General features: G+C 44.0%; 1 protein-coding gene across 1 annotated transcript; it reads left to right on the top strand.

Moving 5' to 3' along the window:
- Positions 1-1216: 1216 nt before the first annotated feature.
- Positions 1217-3000, top strand: sp5a (Sp5 transcription factor a; the record flags this gene model as incomplete). Its single annotated transcript, XM_080018805.1, has 2 exons — positions 1217-1267; positions 1900-3000. The coding sequence occupies 2 exons, from the start codon at positions 1217-1219 to the stop codon at positions 2998-3000; spliced, it is 1152 nt and encodes a 383-aa protein (XP_079874931.1).
- Between the last annotated feature and the right edge of the window lie 13809 nt (positions 3001-16809).

The following is a 16809-nucleotide window of genomic DNA, read 5'->3' as shown; positions in this document are numbered from 1 at the left end:
ATGCGGGTCAGCGGCAACGCCGGCGACTCCCGCAACTCCCGCCCGCGCGTAGGGATATGCGGGAGCGACGGCGACCCCCCCCCCCCCCCCTCTCTCTCTCTCTCTCCTCCTCTCTCTCTCTCTCTCTCCGAGGGGGAGAGAGAGAGAGAGCGCGTCGGGCAACTTCGGCGGTTGGGGTGACTTGACGGGCTCCCTCTTCCCTCCACCCCGCCGCCGCCGCCCCCCAAAAAAAACCCATAAACCCCCCCCCCCCCCCCCCCCCCCCCCCCCCCAAAAAAAAGCAGCCGGTGTCGCGCACAGATCTCCGGAGATAACAACGTCGCATTGTCACGCGGGGCGCTCGCTACAAATCCCTAATTATAAAAAAGAGAGAGAGGGAGAGAGAGAGAGAGGGGGAGAGAGAGAGAGGGAGAGAGAGAGAGAGAGGGGGAGAGAGAGAGAGAGAGAGAGAGAGGATCAGATGACGGCGGCAGCCAATACCGGGCTCTCCGGGCGGCGCGAAGGGGTCTTTGATCAAGAAAATCCAATTATTTGTGTATATACATTTCCCACATAGTGATTACTTCATTAATTGTCCCGCCTTTATCTCCTCCCCGCCCCCACCTCCCCCTAATAATCAGCTCTTTTATCCGGACCAACAAACACACCAGAGGAGCTTTGTGGATTCAAAGGATTTGCTCCCCCCCCCCCCCCACCACCCGCCCCCGCCCCTCCCTCTCCACCCCCCACCACCACCACCACCACCACCACCCCGCCCCTCCGAACCCCCACCCCACCCCTCAAAGAGCCGCTATTCTTTGATGATTGGGCAGCGGCGAACTTCAAAGTGATAAATCTTATTTCTGACTGGCTGGCGGCCCACCAAAGTCCTTATCAAACCCTAAGAAGTGATCCCCTCGCCGCTCAGATGGTCCGAGGATATCTGGAGGAGAGGAGGCAGCGCCGCGCACCCACCGCGTCCCCGCCGCGTCCGCACCGCGTCCGCGCCGCGTCCCCCGCGCCGCCGCCGCCGCCGCCCCGGTCCCGCTCCTCCCGTTTTCACTCGTCCGCTCGTCGTGGTCGTTGTTGGTTTTGTTGTTTTTTTTAAGGTTTTTTTTTTTTTTTTTTTCTTGGGTGGTTTTTTTTTTTGTTTTTGGTTTTGTTGTTGTTGTTTTTTTTTTTTGGTTGTTTCCCCCCCCCCCCCCCCGAACCGAGAGTCGAGGACAGGACCTGTACCATGGCAGCGGTGGCTGTTCTGCGGAATGACACTCTCCAGGCTTTTCTTCAGGTTTGTGTTTCAAAAGTTTTTTTTTTTCTTTTTTCTTTTCACCCCTCCTCCCCCTCCTCCTCCTCCTCCTCCTCCTCCTCTTCCTCCTCCACCCTCCCATCACCCCCCCACCCCCCCCCCCCCGGGCGGACTTAAGGTGATGTGTGGAAGTTGCGGCGCCGCGACTCTCGGATTGTGGCAGGTGTCGCTGCGCTTTTGTCGCAAAAAAAACCAAAACAAAAAAAACAAAAAAACAACAACAAAAAAAACAAAAAAACGAAAATGTCATCCGACAACTTTGATTTTACGGAGTCCGTCAAAATGTCACCGCTTGTGTGTCGACATTTAGGTCGTTAGTTTGTTTTTGCGTCCAATGTCGCGTTGGCGCACCACGTGCGTCATTTTATTTTTATTGCTATTTTTACCTTTCGACGTTAATGTGTGATCTTTTTTTTTTTCTATTTCGTTCTGCAATATTGGTCACCGATAAGTTTTGGAGCTGCTCTTTACGACGCCATCTTATACTACCACCCGAGCTTTGACAAACCGACGGAAGTCCGGGTGGAAATGCAGGTCATTTCCCTTTTACAAACTTCCCCCCAAAATTGAGAATGATTTCTTTTGATTTTGAAATGTTCGTTTCTGCTCTCCAGGATCGCACCCCAAACTCCTCTCCGGAGAACTGCAAGCACTCCCCCCTCGCCCTCCTGGCGGCCACCTGCAACCGGATCGGGCACCACCACCACCACCACCACCACCACCACGGATCGAGCCCGGCGGAGTTCCTCCAGGTCCCGTACGACCCCACCCTCAGCCCGCCCTCCCGCCTCTTCCACCCGTGGAGTAACGAGGGGAACCCGCAGAGCTCACTGTCCTGCGGCTCCACCTTCGGACTATCCTCCAAGCCCCAGCTCTCTGCCCACATCCAGAGCTCCTTCGGCTCCCACCACGAGCTGCCCCTCACCCCTCCGGCGGACCCCTCGTACCCCTATGACTTCTCCCCCGTGAAGATGCTGCCGTGCTCCATGCAGTCCCTGCAGTCCACCTGCCCGCCCACCTACGTCCCGGCCGTCACCTACGCCGCCCCCACCTCCATCGCCCCCGCCATGCCCGGCTTCGTGACCGGACCTTCCGGTCTGGTGCACCAGCACCAGCAGAGACAGCTGTCGCCGAACCACGGGGAGGACATCCCCTGGTGGAGCCTCCAGCAGGGCAACCACGTCAGCCACCCGTCCACCCTGGGCGCGCACCGCTTCCAGCTGCAGAGGGGCTTGGTGCTGGGACACACCGACTTTGCCCAATATCAGACTCAGATTGCGGCGCTGCTGCACACCAAGTCTCCCCTGGCCACCGCCCGGCGATGCAGGCGGTGCAGGTGTCCAAACTGTCAGTCCTCCGTGTCGAGCGACGAGCCCGGGAAGAAGAAGCAGCACATCTGCCACATACCTGGCTGCGGGAAGGTTTACGGGAAAACCTCGCACCTCAAGGCACACCTGAGGTGGCACTCTGGGGAGAGGCCGTTTGTGTGCAACTGGCTTTTCTGTGGCAAGAGTTTCACCAGGTCGGACGAGCTGCAGAGACACCTGAGGACTCACACGGGGGAGAAACGCTTTGTTTGCCCGGACTGCTGCAAGAGGTTCATGCGGAGTGACCACTTGGCAAAACATGTCAAAACTCACCAGAACAAAAAGAGCAAGTGCCACGAAAAGACACTCGACCACGTCAAAAGGGAAGACACGAGGAGTATGTTGTAACACACCTTATAGAGCAGTGGTTCTCAACTTGGGGGTCCGGGTACCCCCCAGGGGTCCTTCAAGAGGTTCCAGGGGGGGGTCCCAAGCAAAGTGATTCATAGTTAAACTGCAGTTATTTCGTCGACAAGACGTTAGCACCATTAGAGAATGTATAATAATGACGGTGTTCGGTTTGGTTTTCATAGTTTCACTGTTCTCTCCTTAACTGTAGTATCGGAAGGTTTGGAATTTCGGGCGAAATCATGTATGGAAATCATCTCAAATTGGGGTCCCAGGGACAAAATCTTGTCAAATGTGGTCCGTGGCCTCATGTGCATCAAAGGGAGGGTCCCTGATATGGAAAAGGGTGAGAATCACTGCTTTAGGGTATCTCAGACGATTAGGATTCACTAGTGCAATACAGTTCTATATTAGTTCAAGTACAAAGTGAACTATAATCCCTCAAATATTTCCTTTCTTTCCTTGGTTGGTTCCCTACATCCCTGTAGTCGTTTTTTTCTGTTTTTTTTTTAAACATTGCTGGTCTGTGTAGCACAATTTTATGTATATATGAAGTTGCATAAATTAATTTGGGATCACTCAAAAACTCGTTCATTTGATGAGTTTAAATTCACTGTCTATATCATGTCAAGGGAGACAAGTTTCCAACTTGTGTTTTGATCATTGTCTTCGGTGGAAGATTTCATTCTTGTAAATTATATTTAATAGCTTTTGTTGAATGAAAGTGTCCGTTTTCACTCCATATGGGGTGCTTTAAAGCATGCTCTTGAAAAGAAATGCTATTGTTAAATTGACCCAAATACTGTGTGAGAATAAAGATTATGCGATTTTCCTCATCTCAGCAAAATATTTGTTTCCTCCTTCTCGTGAGACAGGAAGACGATGCTTATGTTGGTTAGATGTTGGGATGCTGGACTCTCACGTCTCACGTTAAACCTTAATTCCAAAAAAGTGTTCAGTTTGATCCGCCCGCGTCACAATTCGCGTATGAGGGATTAGCAAGCGAAGTATCTCAGGAAATCAAGTGATTTATGAGCTTGTGTCGTGACTGAAGAAGAAAAGTAAATGGTGGCTGTCTTCAGACTGTAACAAACATGAGTTTGCACAAAAGGAGTCTGAATACCTAAGACGTAATCACCTTAAAAAATTATTCACGTCACTTTGCCATGACCGTTTTTATGTATCACGTGTTCCACAAAATTAAGAGAAAAATAAATTCCTATTTTACCTCGCCTTAACCAGCCGCTAGTCCTATGGTTGTTAAAACAATTTACCAAACCATGTAAAAAATTCTTATGCTCTTGCGATGGTACGGTGAGGCAGAGGTTAAGTAGAATTGGATTCAGCTGTATTTGAAGAACTTGCTAGAATAAATGGGGAAATAAAAGATAATCAGGCCGTCTAAAATGTTAAAATAAAAAAATAAGTGAAATATATCTTTCAGAATTATATCTCGGTTAATACTGTTTTCCAACGCAGTTAAAAGCTGATTAGTTCTACAAAGACTTAATATTCAAGAGGTGCGGTGAACGCCACACAAAAATGTGAAGTTGTCAAAAAAATAAAAATAAATCATCTGACATTGATATTATTGTGTCGGACTAAGTTTTGCGCTCTTTCGAGTCTTCGTTCTCAAAATTTAAAGCAGCGATATCGATACATTAACAGGTGAAAATAGCACTTCTCTTAGTTTGCAAAAATGTGCTAAATTCTGCCAGTGCAGTGTTTTAAATACAGAGTAGTTTTGGTTCATAACGTTACATCTCATAGTCATTAGAAAAAAATTGGATTGGATTGGATGACAATTTAATGAATTAATTATTGCATTAATTTAGCATTGATAATTTTACTCTCCGCAATATTAAATGCAGGACCGGTGAGGATAAATACTTTTATTTTTTTCCTTATTGAGCCAATTGGATATAATATTGGAGATAATATTGCATATTGAATAATATCTTTACTTGCCACTTACGTGGGTAAATTCCAGGAAGACAAGAATTATTAGAATTATGATGTTAGAAATTCCTTGCTGCGATGGAATGGATAATTTCGACAGTTTAGAAACTTTCCACAAATATGACATTGATTTAACCATTTAAATTAAGCTGACAGTGCATTCTTTCTTTGACATAATAGCAGCAAGTTTAGGGAGCCTGGATTGCACACCCAGACATGCGCTCACCTGGACCCGCCACGGTCTGGTTCATTTGATTTCTGACCAGCTCCACTCGAGCCAGGGGAAGCTAAGGGGTTAAGTGCCTTGCTCAAGGGCCAAGTTAACTGCGGCGCTGTGATCGCCGGGAAAGCTAAGGAGGGAGAATATGTTATGTTGTGTTTATGTCAAGGTATTCCCACACGGCCCGGCGAGCTCCAGCTTTGACTTCCAGGAGCCAAAAGGTCCCCCAGACCGACCTCCACGCAAGCGGTGTTTCGTAAGCGATCGACATAAAGAGGAGGCGGTCGCTCCGGTCGGTTACTGACGCGAGTGAGAACAACGCAGTGGGTTGCATCACGGGCTGGCGGTGCTCCCGCTGCAGCGCTTTCATCCCCTCCGTGTTGGCTCTGTGAAAGTATTTTCTTTTTTTTTTTTTAAACACAGTTTGAGGCCATTTAGGAATTCTGTAGGATGGAACTGCTGCTTTTCATTTCAATTTAACTGTCAAGCTTGCACCTCAAGAGCGCCCCCTATTGCACGTTGTCTCAATTGTTGCTGTGAACCCCCTCTCAATATGCAGCACAATTCCACCAGGAGTCCTGACTGTGTCTGGATTGTACATGGTGATGACGATGATGATGATTATGATTATGTGCATTCCAATACATTTAGAGATTTGAATCTTTCCAAGCTTTACATGTTTTCTTTGTTTTAGAAAAAGTTCGAAAATGCCCTCTCAGGAGTAATACAGGGCACCTATTGCCACCGCTTAATATAATGCATGGCTGCAAGATTAAATACATTTGGAATGTGTCGTTTTAGACAAACCGTTTAAGTTGCAAACGTCATTTCGATAAGTTGTGTCGGCGTCATAATGTGGGTAATGACGTCAACTTAATACTGTGTGTAATTTCAACTCTTAATTTCTGTGAATTTAAAACAAAATCCAAGTTGTAGCAACATCATGAAATGGGCTTGATGACTTCCAAATTCAGACAGTCGAGACTGCGTCAGACGGGACCTGCAGGCTGAACAAGCGCGATGCAAAAGACATTTTCAAGGTGAGTATCTTTTCATTTATTTAAATTCTACTAAAGCTATGAATTTGGGCATATTCTCAAGTGCGATATGACCAATAGTGGACTTGTGTAGGGAGGTTGGGCTGCACCTGCTAATGCAGTTGATGCAGTATGTTGTACTACCATATAACACTACTCATGTACAGCGGGGTCATTTGGCCATCCCAGCCTTCAGCCGAGCATGGCAGTGGTTAAGAACGATGAATCATGCGACACAATCTGCTCAGCTAGAGAGGGATTTTTTTTTTATTTGTGCCGCGGGGAGGAAAAGCATGATTAAATATTTGTTTATTCTTGTAAGAGGCAAGAATCATTTATGAGGCCCCTGCGATCAGGGACTCTGTGGAGCGCTGGCCTGCGTTATCCCACGCAGCACAGGTACGTTTTTTTTTCTTCTTCTTATATTTCAAATTTAAGGCCACGATGTTGATTGTTTGATGCTTTCTGGTTGAAGTTCATCTTTCGGGCAGCGCTGGAAAGGGATTACACTTTCGGAGCTTCATTAAAATCAGCTTGGAACGACTTAAAACACGCTGCAGATAGTTCATTCCAGTGAATCAGCGTTGCTGTTGATCACAGTAAACATTTAGCCCGCCGTATCATTTCTTTTGGTTTGTCAAAAACAACAACGGGGCCATTGTATGGTAATGCAGGCGCGGGCGTGTCGTGTTTTCCTTTTCGCTGTCTGTGCATTCGAAGAGAGCCCAGAACAGGGCTGAACAGGAACGCGAGGAAATGGTCAAATTGACAATAGCAGTTTCTCAACATCCCCCATATGCCTCCTCTTTATTTTTCTGTTTTTGGTTTTCTAATAACAAATCCTCTTCAACGCAAGAAGTTGGAAAAAAACAAAACATCCTCATACACTGGAGTATAGTGAATGCACCACCGGGCATGGTTTTGAAAACAGTCCGTGCTTGCAACTTCAGTATTACATAATAAAAATGTAAAAATAATAAATTATGCTAAACGTTGACTGTGATGGATCATCTGTCGGGCAGCAGGTTTTGCAAGTTTTAAATCTCTGCAAGTTTAAAGTAAACAAAACTGAAACAATACCTTCCTGGGAGGTACTGTATGAAATTCTGGATTTGTACTCACTGAACTAGATAAAACTTAAAAATGCTGGCAATGACACGAAGCTTTAAAAAAAAAAAGGCATTGTGCTTCAAAGAAACTCCTTATGAAGGCTGACATCTGCTTATAGCAACTGTCACAGCTTTCTTTAGCCGGGTACTGAACTGGCCCCGTCTTACTGGCCGCTCAACAACAGTGGGTCATTTCAGTGCCCCGCTTCTTTTTTCGTTTCTTTTTTTACCACTGTACTGTAAGTCAGAGGTCGCACAGATGTATTTATTTATCTATCTATCTATCTATCTATCTATCTATCTATCTATCTATCTATCTATCTATCTATCTATCTATCTATCTATCTATCTATCTTTATTTATTTATTGATTTGTTTGTTTATTTCTTTTTTGTTTAACCTGTGCTGTCAGCGTGCTGGGCATACACCCCAGAGTATTTGTGTGCCATTGCATCGAGGACAGAGTTGGTCTGCAAGTGGAGTTCAACTTCTCAAGATTTAGGCGCTCGCACAGATTTGGGCGTTGTTCTCTTTTTTTCTTGAACTGATGTGTTGCGGTATAAATTCACGCAGCGTGGCTGATTGTCCGCAAGATTGAATTCTCCAGTTTGTGTGGTCTTCAAATAAATGAAGAATTCAAGAGAATCACCATCACAACATAAGCTTGATAAGCTGAGCCTGCGTGCGAGCGTGCGTGCGTGAGTGTAAAGGTTTAAATCAAATAAATAACGGCTCCATCGATCAACCCAATTCACCAAGAGTGACAGTCTAAAAAAGTCGGCCGTAATCATCCAACTCATTATCTCCAACGGACTAACCTGTCTTTTCATTTTCTTAAGGTGGACACGAGAAGAGGACACAGAAGAGTTGGAGGCGAGGGATGACAATTGCCATGATTGGAGACCGGTCCAGCCCGGGATCTGACCGCACGGCGGCGGCCATCGTGGTCGAGGGAACCCAGACCCTGGAGGGAAGGGATGTTTCGCAAGGCACCTAAATGTACTTTTCAGCCGTTTCAGTCGCTGTTCCTCCAATGCGACGGACTGAACGCCGGTGCGAAGGGACGGAGTCTCGACAACAGTATTTTCTGAAGGTTCCACTTGTTTCACAGCTCTGTCAGACGTTATTCAGGTTCAGATGATCTGGTTTCCGGTTTTTCGGAAGTCCACCGGAGAGGCCACGAAAGCGATGTGCAGCAAAAAAACAAGGGAACACAAGACAGACACACGTTTGGGATTGTTTCTCTGTCGAGTTGCTCTGGAAATTCACAACTGCAGTTCAAAATTAAAAAAAAAAAAAAGAAGTGAATTGTCTAATGATTTAGTTGTTGGGTGAATGAATTGCTTTAAAGCTACGACGTGAACAAAAACATGAAAAAGCTGAAGGAAATAGTGAAGAACATCAAAAACAGAATTTTTCAAACTTAAAAAGCTGTGTTCACAATTATGCTGATTAAGAACATAACACTTAAAATATCAGTTTAAATAATGTGGAACAACTTCATTTTGTCATTTTTTAATGTCATCAACTTAACGACTCGTGTTGATGATACCAATTATTAAGTAATTGGTAATTTAAAAAAATACCTTTGATTGTAGAGGAAAAGCTGATTCCCTGAACTCAATGTGGTTCGTTGGTTGAATAAAATTTCATGAGAAAACGCCACAAACCAAAAAGATCGACGCAAAGTGTGTGTGTATGTGTGTGTGTGTGTGTGTGTGTGTGTGTGTGTGTGTGGTGTTACATCCAGACTGAACCCAACCCAAAAGATAAATGATCTGTGAGAAAAGAACACTGGCTAGAAAAAGAAGGGAGGTAAAGGAGGGCGGGGCTAAAAATGAGCCTTAACCATTTGAACCAGAGTCTTCATTCAAATTTTTATGATCCTATTATGTTAAAAAAAAAAAAAAAAAAGAAAGAAAGAAAGGGTCCTATGGAAGTGTTGAATGCATTTAGACGTTCTCTTTACGAAGTGGACCAAGGCGGCTTTTGGCCCCTAGCGCCACCGCGCGGGATAAACTCTGTAATCCATCAAATAATAGAACGATTATAAAAGGTCTTGGAAGGCAACGCTTAACTGTACATAAAAAGGGTCTTGAACGTTAGGGCTTCAGTTGCGGCCCAAAACAACTTCAATTTTGGTTACGGTGTTTGCAACTTCTATTTTACGATGTGTTGCCGTTGTGCATAGTGAAAAGCAAAATGATTAAGTGGTTCATACGGAGCAAGAGAACAAGAGAACTTTGAAAGTGATTAAAAAGTAGGTAAACGCTTTTCAAATTCCCAGTGAAAAAGGTTGGCTCTCCACAGATCTGCTTTCATGTACATGCTACAGTAGGTATCGCGCTCATAGAGGGTTTCAGTTTTTACCTTTCGTTTTTTCTTCTCTGCCCCGGTCGTAAAAACACGCGATACACGGGGGCGTCAGTGGAATTAGAACCGCCCTCCGTCGGAGTAGCCCCACCCACGGCCGGAGAATCACAAGCGTCGCTGCTCGGTTCCGTTGGTTTCACGGACCAGCACAAATCTTGAAAAAAGAAAGAGGAATTAATACCAATAATTCCGCTGTGTGTTTCTTTCCCATTTTTTAACTGAATGAAACAAAAGATCCCACAAACTCGTCCGCCACAAACTTGCAGAGTCTGAGCCAACTTTTGAATGAGGCCTTTTTTTAGGTGTAATATGAGTGAAGATTCAGCGACTGCCGTGCTAATTTCTCCTCACGTTTGTGCATATTTGCGTGGACCGATGAGGTGAAATCAGTGAAGGTTTATCAAGTAAATACAACGGAACCGGGAAGTAAAGCTCGAACGCCATTGGCTCACAGAACTCGGGGCCTCGGGGAAGGAGAGAAGCTCCGCTCACTGAAACACATTGTCCTGGAACGGGTTTAGAGCTATGATAGAATGCCTAGAATACATCATCTGTGTGGTACTTTCAGCCAAACATTTCAAAAACGTAACAAATTGCTGTAAAAAATGCAGCACATTTTGTACAATCATGTACCGTTCTTTGTAAATACAGTTGAGCACTCTAAATGCTGATGGCTTTGAGGTACAGAATATGAAATTCTCCTTTTCACACGTGTTAATGTAGCCCAGCAAAGACAAAATCTGTTTCCGAACAAATTTGAGGCAAGAGATAAGCAAGGCAGTTGCTGAATCTTCACTCATATTAGATCTACAAGGCCTCATTTAAAAGTTTTTTTTTTTTACCACTTTCTTCGTCAGCTTGGGGGGGGGGACACCGAAGCGCGACGCACCGGGACACCGTGGGGATTTTCTTGTCTCGTGTAAATGTCGGAAAATAAAATAAAATAAAATAGAATAAAATAAATACATCTTCAGGTTTTGTTTGGAGAAACGCACAACAGATCGCATGCCACAGCCTACAGTCTACAGTATGTACTTTGTACTGCATACTTTATTTATTTTTTTAAGAAATATCTTTTTTTTTTTTAAATACTTACATTTCCATCGTCTGCAGTTTCTTCACAGACAGTTGGTATTAATTCCATTAATCCCTCAGCTCACAATTAACTGACCTGACTGGGCTGTCTTATTTCACAGTTTGTGTGTTAGTAGGCCCATCAGAGACCCAAATGTATGTGCACAAGTACTGAAAAGGTGAGTTTTGCATAATCCCCTTTAACAGCAATTTTCTGTACAGTCTTACGGTATAATACAATATTTTTCAGTCGCCCATAACTCACCTGAGCAAAATCATGTTGCATCAGGTCCCACCACCTCATTTTGCACACAGTCAATGTAAGGACATAAAAAATGTCAAGTAAAATATTTAGAAAATATTATGGATCAGTGATTTTATTCAAGATAAAAGGAAGAATAAGAACAAGAGGAAGAATAGACCATTTTCACCCCGACTCTGAGCCTGCCAGCGCCGAAGTGGACGGAGCACCACCGCCTGTTGCTCCTGCCGCCGATAAACACCGCACACCGTCACCCATCCTGCTCCTGTGGTTTATTTAACAAGGTAATTGCTCATCACAGTCACCGTTACCCTGTTATGTCATTTCGTGTGGAATTTACATTGTATTGAATGTTTGTTTGGAGTTTTTGTTGCCGAAAAGACATAGGCCTAAGCCTAACAAAGTCCAAATGACCGCTTGGAGTTACTTGGTGTTAACCGCATGTTGCAAGCTTGCAGGCAAATGTTTTCCAATAAAGAGAGAGGGGGAGATAGAGAGAGAGGAATGAAGGTAGAAATAGAGTGGGTGGGGGGGGGCTGCGCTCTGAACCCAGGACGATGCATGCCTGCCAGAAGCCGTCTCCTACCCGTATGTGGACTCTTTCCGTTGGCTTCAGGCATTTCCTCCACCTCGAAATGTTTCTTTGCCTTGCATTCGAACGCATCCCCACATCTACACATATAGCGACGGTGTAGGGGTCAAAAGCAGAGGCTACATTTCACCGCATTGTGTGTGTGTGTGTGTGTGTGTGTGTGGACGCATGTGTTGTAGTGTGGTGTGTTGCGTGGCAATTAAGGATTCTTCTTCTTCTTCTTCATTGTCAGTCATCTCACCGAGGTAGATGGGAAATGTTCAACTTTTTTTTCTTTTTCTTTTTTTGATCTTGGCATAAAGACTGACAATGGCTACCCATTTTCCAAATGTTGAAGTCTATGCAGTTAAGTTGGTCAACCTTATTCAGGCTACATTAACCACAGCAGCGATTTGGAACTGCAATAGACTGCACTTCTACAATTTTCTCCATAACAATGCAATCAGTAAAATTGTTGTTTTAACCATGGACCCCATGGTTGAGAAGTCAGAAATTCAGCCTCAACTCCAGAAATACCAAGATTGGCCTGTAATCATGTTATTAACGGGATATTTTGCAAGGAGATCAGGCCATTATGACACTGGCTTGATTTGCTATGATTTCCTCCTCGGTTGGCTTCATTGGTATCAACACAGAGAGAGGAACAACGGCCAGACAGGGGAAGCTGTCCAAGAAGAGAGGGAAGCTGGTCCAGAAAAAAGGCAGCAATTGTGAATCCCCATGTGGACACTCTTATAAAAAAAAAAAAAAAAACAACTGATGGACTTGGAATGGGGCTTCATGGAGCCCACAACACATCTCCACACAGGATCTGAATTTAACAAAGGAATAGCCCACACTGCAGCCAGATGTTCATGTTGTCATTTTAAGGTAACAAGCCTCAGCAATGTTTTCTATTCAGTCCAGTTGTCTCAGTTGCGCAGTTGCAGGTTTGTTCTTTCACTCGTTTTCCATTGCACATGATATTAACTCGTGAAAGATGGATACCGAAGGCAAGTTGTAGACTGTACAGACTGTACAGATACATTTGTCATTTACTGAATGTGTTTGATAATGCTTTGGCTTCAATAAATGCTGAACGTTGCCAGGCCATCTCTCGTCCGAGCCGTGTCTATGTCAGCAGTTCTCAGGGGTTTCCATTTTGAAATGTAAACATTTTTAAACATTACCTTCTAGCAGTGTTATACTGTAATGATCACATTCTACAGCACTTAAATGCATTTTACAGTAATAAACTGTTTATGGAGATGACAGCAGGAGCACTAAAATAACCAAACAGCTGACAGTATTATACTGTGACGCTTATATTCCATACAGCACAGTACTGTAATATTTTTCACAATAATAAACTGAAGACTACAGGCGGTGCACTGTAGAATAACAGTTTCATGCTGGCAGTAGCTCACTGTAATTTAACAGGGAAATGTGTTGGGCACCTCAGAGACCGATATTAACTTGTTGAAAAGCAGCCTAATAGGTCCAATTCATTGCGCCGGACTACTGAACGCTACCCTGTTTATTGTCAAAATTTCAGAAACTTTCTATTTTGTGTGAAAATAGCAAGGATTTGTTTTAAGTGAAGGGCCCGCCTTCTGCATTGTTATCTTTGACATATTGATACACATTTGAAAGGTAACAATGTGAGACAAAATTGACTTTGTAGTTAATTACGGCCCTTTTGGGAGCCCTTGGTCATTTGAGAACCCTTGGCCGTCGCCTGATGTTCCTCAATGTTTAAGACCTATGGATTTGTGTTCCATTCTAGGCTGCGTTCGATGCTGACCCTCCCCTTTTGGAAGACATCAGGAAAAGCTTGTCTCTGCGGGTACACGTATCTAATGGTGTTCGTACCTTTGATCTCATTTACAACAACCCCCATGTAACATACAGCGGACGAGGTTCGTAAGGCGTCTGGAACCTCTGCAAAGCTCATTCCTGCGGTAACAAATTTCATTATTTGTTTGAGAGGAGTGCACCTGGCTCGGTTTACTGGCCCTCTCTGCCTCTCTCGCAAGCCCAGAATGTGTGGTTTCAGGGTTGGCTGATACGTCTCGAGAGTCGTTCCTGTTCGTGCTCGACCAAATGATGCCTCTTAAAAAGGTGTGATGGCCGATGAAATTCCAAACGTGCTTCTTCATCTAGGACCCTCGTTTTGCGGAGATTTTTTTCGGCGATTAATATGTTGGGGGGATAATTATTACGGCGGATGGTCAAAGGGCCCCTTTTTAATTGTGCTTGTTTCTTAGAATCCCGGGTAAAAGGGACACAACAAAGAAGTCACTCGTGTAGACTTCAAAATATATTTTAACATATCTAAACAGTATATCTCAACGAAAATGATATGACGTGAGCTTCACAAAGCTGGAAGCTATGGCTGACTGCCATTTGGAAACTCCTTATATCCAACGGCAAGAGACAAAGATGCATAACCTGCTCTAAGGAGCACGAAACTTGGAACCCTGAGCAATGGAAAATGTAATATGGTCTGATGAGTCATTTTTCACCCTATTTCCAGATGGGTTTTATGTTTGGAAAAAGCCAAGGGATGCCTCCTACCCACACTGTCTGGTACCAACTATTAGACACGGTGGGGATTGGTAATGGTATGGGCAGCCATCTCGCAGCAGTCATTGGGTACAATAATTGCTCTGCCTGGTCATATAACGCCGAGGGCCATGAGGCCATTTTACAAGATCAGGTGCACTCCATTCTGCAAAGCCTGCTCGCTCATGATGTTCCCACGTTCCAGGATGATAATGCCCCCGTCCGCACGACTTCGCAAATCCAAGAGTGGTTTCCATGAACATCAGGGTGAAGTCAATCGTTGACCACGGCACCCTGATCTGAACATCATTGAGCCTTTATGCAATTTTGGAGAAACTGCAAAGTGGGTTTCCACCTCCTCCGCCCCTCAAAGAACTTTTTTTCTCTCCAATATTTCAAAATCCCACGGCACACAGTTCAGGGCTTGTATGACAGCATTCCCAGAAGGATTGCAGCTGTTCTCAAGGCAAAAGGTGGCCCTACGCCTTATAAGGTCCTTGATATTAATATATTGCTCTGTATTTCCATCTTTTTGTACAACCTTATGTATATATAGATTTTTTACTCATTATCCTGTTATCTCATCCTTTGTATTTTTGCGTTATAGTTAAGTTATTTATTTTTCATAGTTCAACAACTGTTGATTTTAACTAACCCTTTTTGAGTCATTTGCATTTTTATTAGAAAATTAAAGGATTGAGCTTTTGCATATTTTAATTGGTTTTTAAAGGAAAGGGATGCTTTGACCGTGGCAAATTGTTAAATTGGATTCTTACTCTCACTTGTTCTAGTCAGACAGAAAAGTGCTATAATAAATGAAATTTCATGCAATTTTCATTAAAAGTGACTGTTGGGTGGAAGACTGGTTTAAGGAAGTCAGTGGAGTCATGCTCATGCTGGACGACGCTGGATGTATTATGGGTCATGATCTCACAATACTGAAAATGTGAATAAAGCTATTATCAGGTGTTTGCTAATTGCTATTTTCCGTCGCTTTTAAATGGTGTATGTATGTATTTTAATCCACATTGGTATTTGAGGTTGTGGTCCGAACAACCTCTGTTGTATCAATGAATGCGATACAATTGCTTAAACCCACTGCCACACAGTTCACAAAGTGGGGTCTGGGTGCTTCTGTTGGTCCATTTAGGACTTTATGTATGCAGTAAATAGCATAGAAGGATAGACATCATCGTTTTTTTTTCTACTACAAAGCAAAACTAAACCAAGAGAAAATCGTACTTCCTGAATGGGGGTTGATGGAAAAATGGATCCACCCAGTGTATACTTTGCTTTTACCTTATCATCCCATAAAGTCCATTTGTAACAAAAGCAGGTCACAGTACTGCATACGATAACATAAAAGATAAATAGGATTCCATTACCTTTGGAAAAGACTGCTTCACAATAACCAAAATCAAAGTGCTGTTGCCATGCCCCCCCTGATGGTAACTGCTCTAGATGGTAACTGTGTTGGAACTTTTTGAATGCATTAAGTGATTTTCATCTTTTAATGACTGTCTGCTGCAGACTGTTTTTTTTTATTTTATCTAATCTGTTTGCCTGTAAAATAATTGGGGTTTTCGCAGTCTTGCAATTCTTCCTCAGTCATCTATCTGTTCCTCTTGTATCTCTTATTTCTCTCCATATGTGGGTAAATTGCTCGAATTATTCGACTATTCGTCACTAAACAAAACCCCTGCCATCTAACAGTTAGTCTGGTTGTAAAGTTAAGTTTGTTCAAGCCTATAACTTGGTGAATAGTTCACAAGCAGTGGGACGAGGGGGTTGACACTGGGCCGCCCGCTGACAGCTTGGTGAGCTTCACTGACAGCTGCTGCTTCAGAACGATATTCTCACAAGAGCAGTCGGTCATTCATTCTTTTTCGAGTTTACCTTCAATCTTTACATTTTTTCCAGCCACCCAGTAAAATAGACACCTTCCAGTTACCGCAGGGAAATTCTAATGGTACTTCAGTGGTAGCGTAAAAGCAAAAGCCACTTTTTTTGGACAGTACAACCCTTGGATTTTGGATGATGGTCTAAAAAACATTTCAATCGGATCAGTTCTGAGGCACGGAACCAACCACAAGAGGAAATTGTGCAAGCTCTGGCTCTAACTACCCTTCTGCTTTGTGTTATGCTCCATCTTGTGGAGATTAATATGGCCACTACCTGAAACACTCTATCCATCTTTTGTTTTTTTGAGAAATATTGACTCTTCAACATCAGAAACACCAGCAAAATAACTCTCGTATTGTCTTCAATTTGTCTCCACTGAATTGAGTCATTTTATGTTCGTCTACACGTTGGCTGTCTTGAGAAATCAAAAGGCAATTTCAGTTTCACCGACAGTATATCAGCTGCAGTCTGGTGTCTGAGAATTTCAGAGACAAGGCAGAACCTCTGCACCAGTGACGTTAGAGGGAATGGAGGTCATTTTTGGGAGCTGTCCAGTGCTGAAAAAAAACAACAAAAAAACCCAAAACAAAAACACAGGAGGTGGGAAATCCCAGGTTCAGAAAGTTAGATCCCATCCATGCTTTTGCTCCAGCCATGCACCGATCCACCTGCTTTCATTTGGTTGACCTCTGGGTAGTACGTGTTCTAATTGGCACAACTGACCCAATTAGGACACGG

Source organism: Zeus faber (genome assembly GCF_960531495.2).
Source record: "Zeus faber genome assembly, chromosome: 18".
Lineage (NCBI taxonomy): Eukaryota > Metazoa > Chordata > Actinopteri > Zeiformes > Zeidae > Zeus > Zeus faber.
This window is presented reverse-complemented; position numbering and strand designations above follow the sequence as displayed.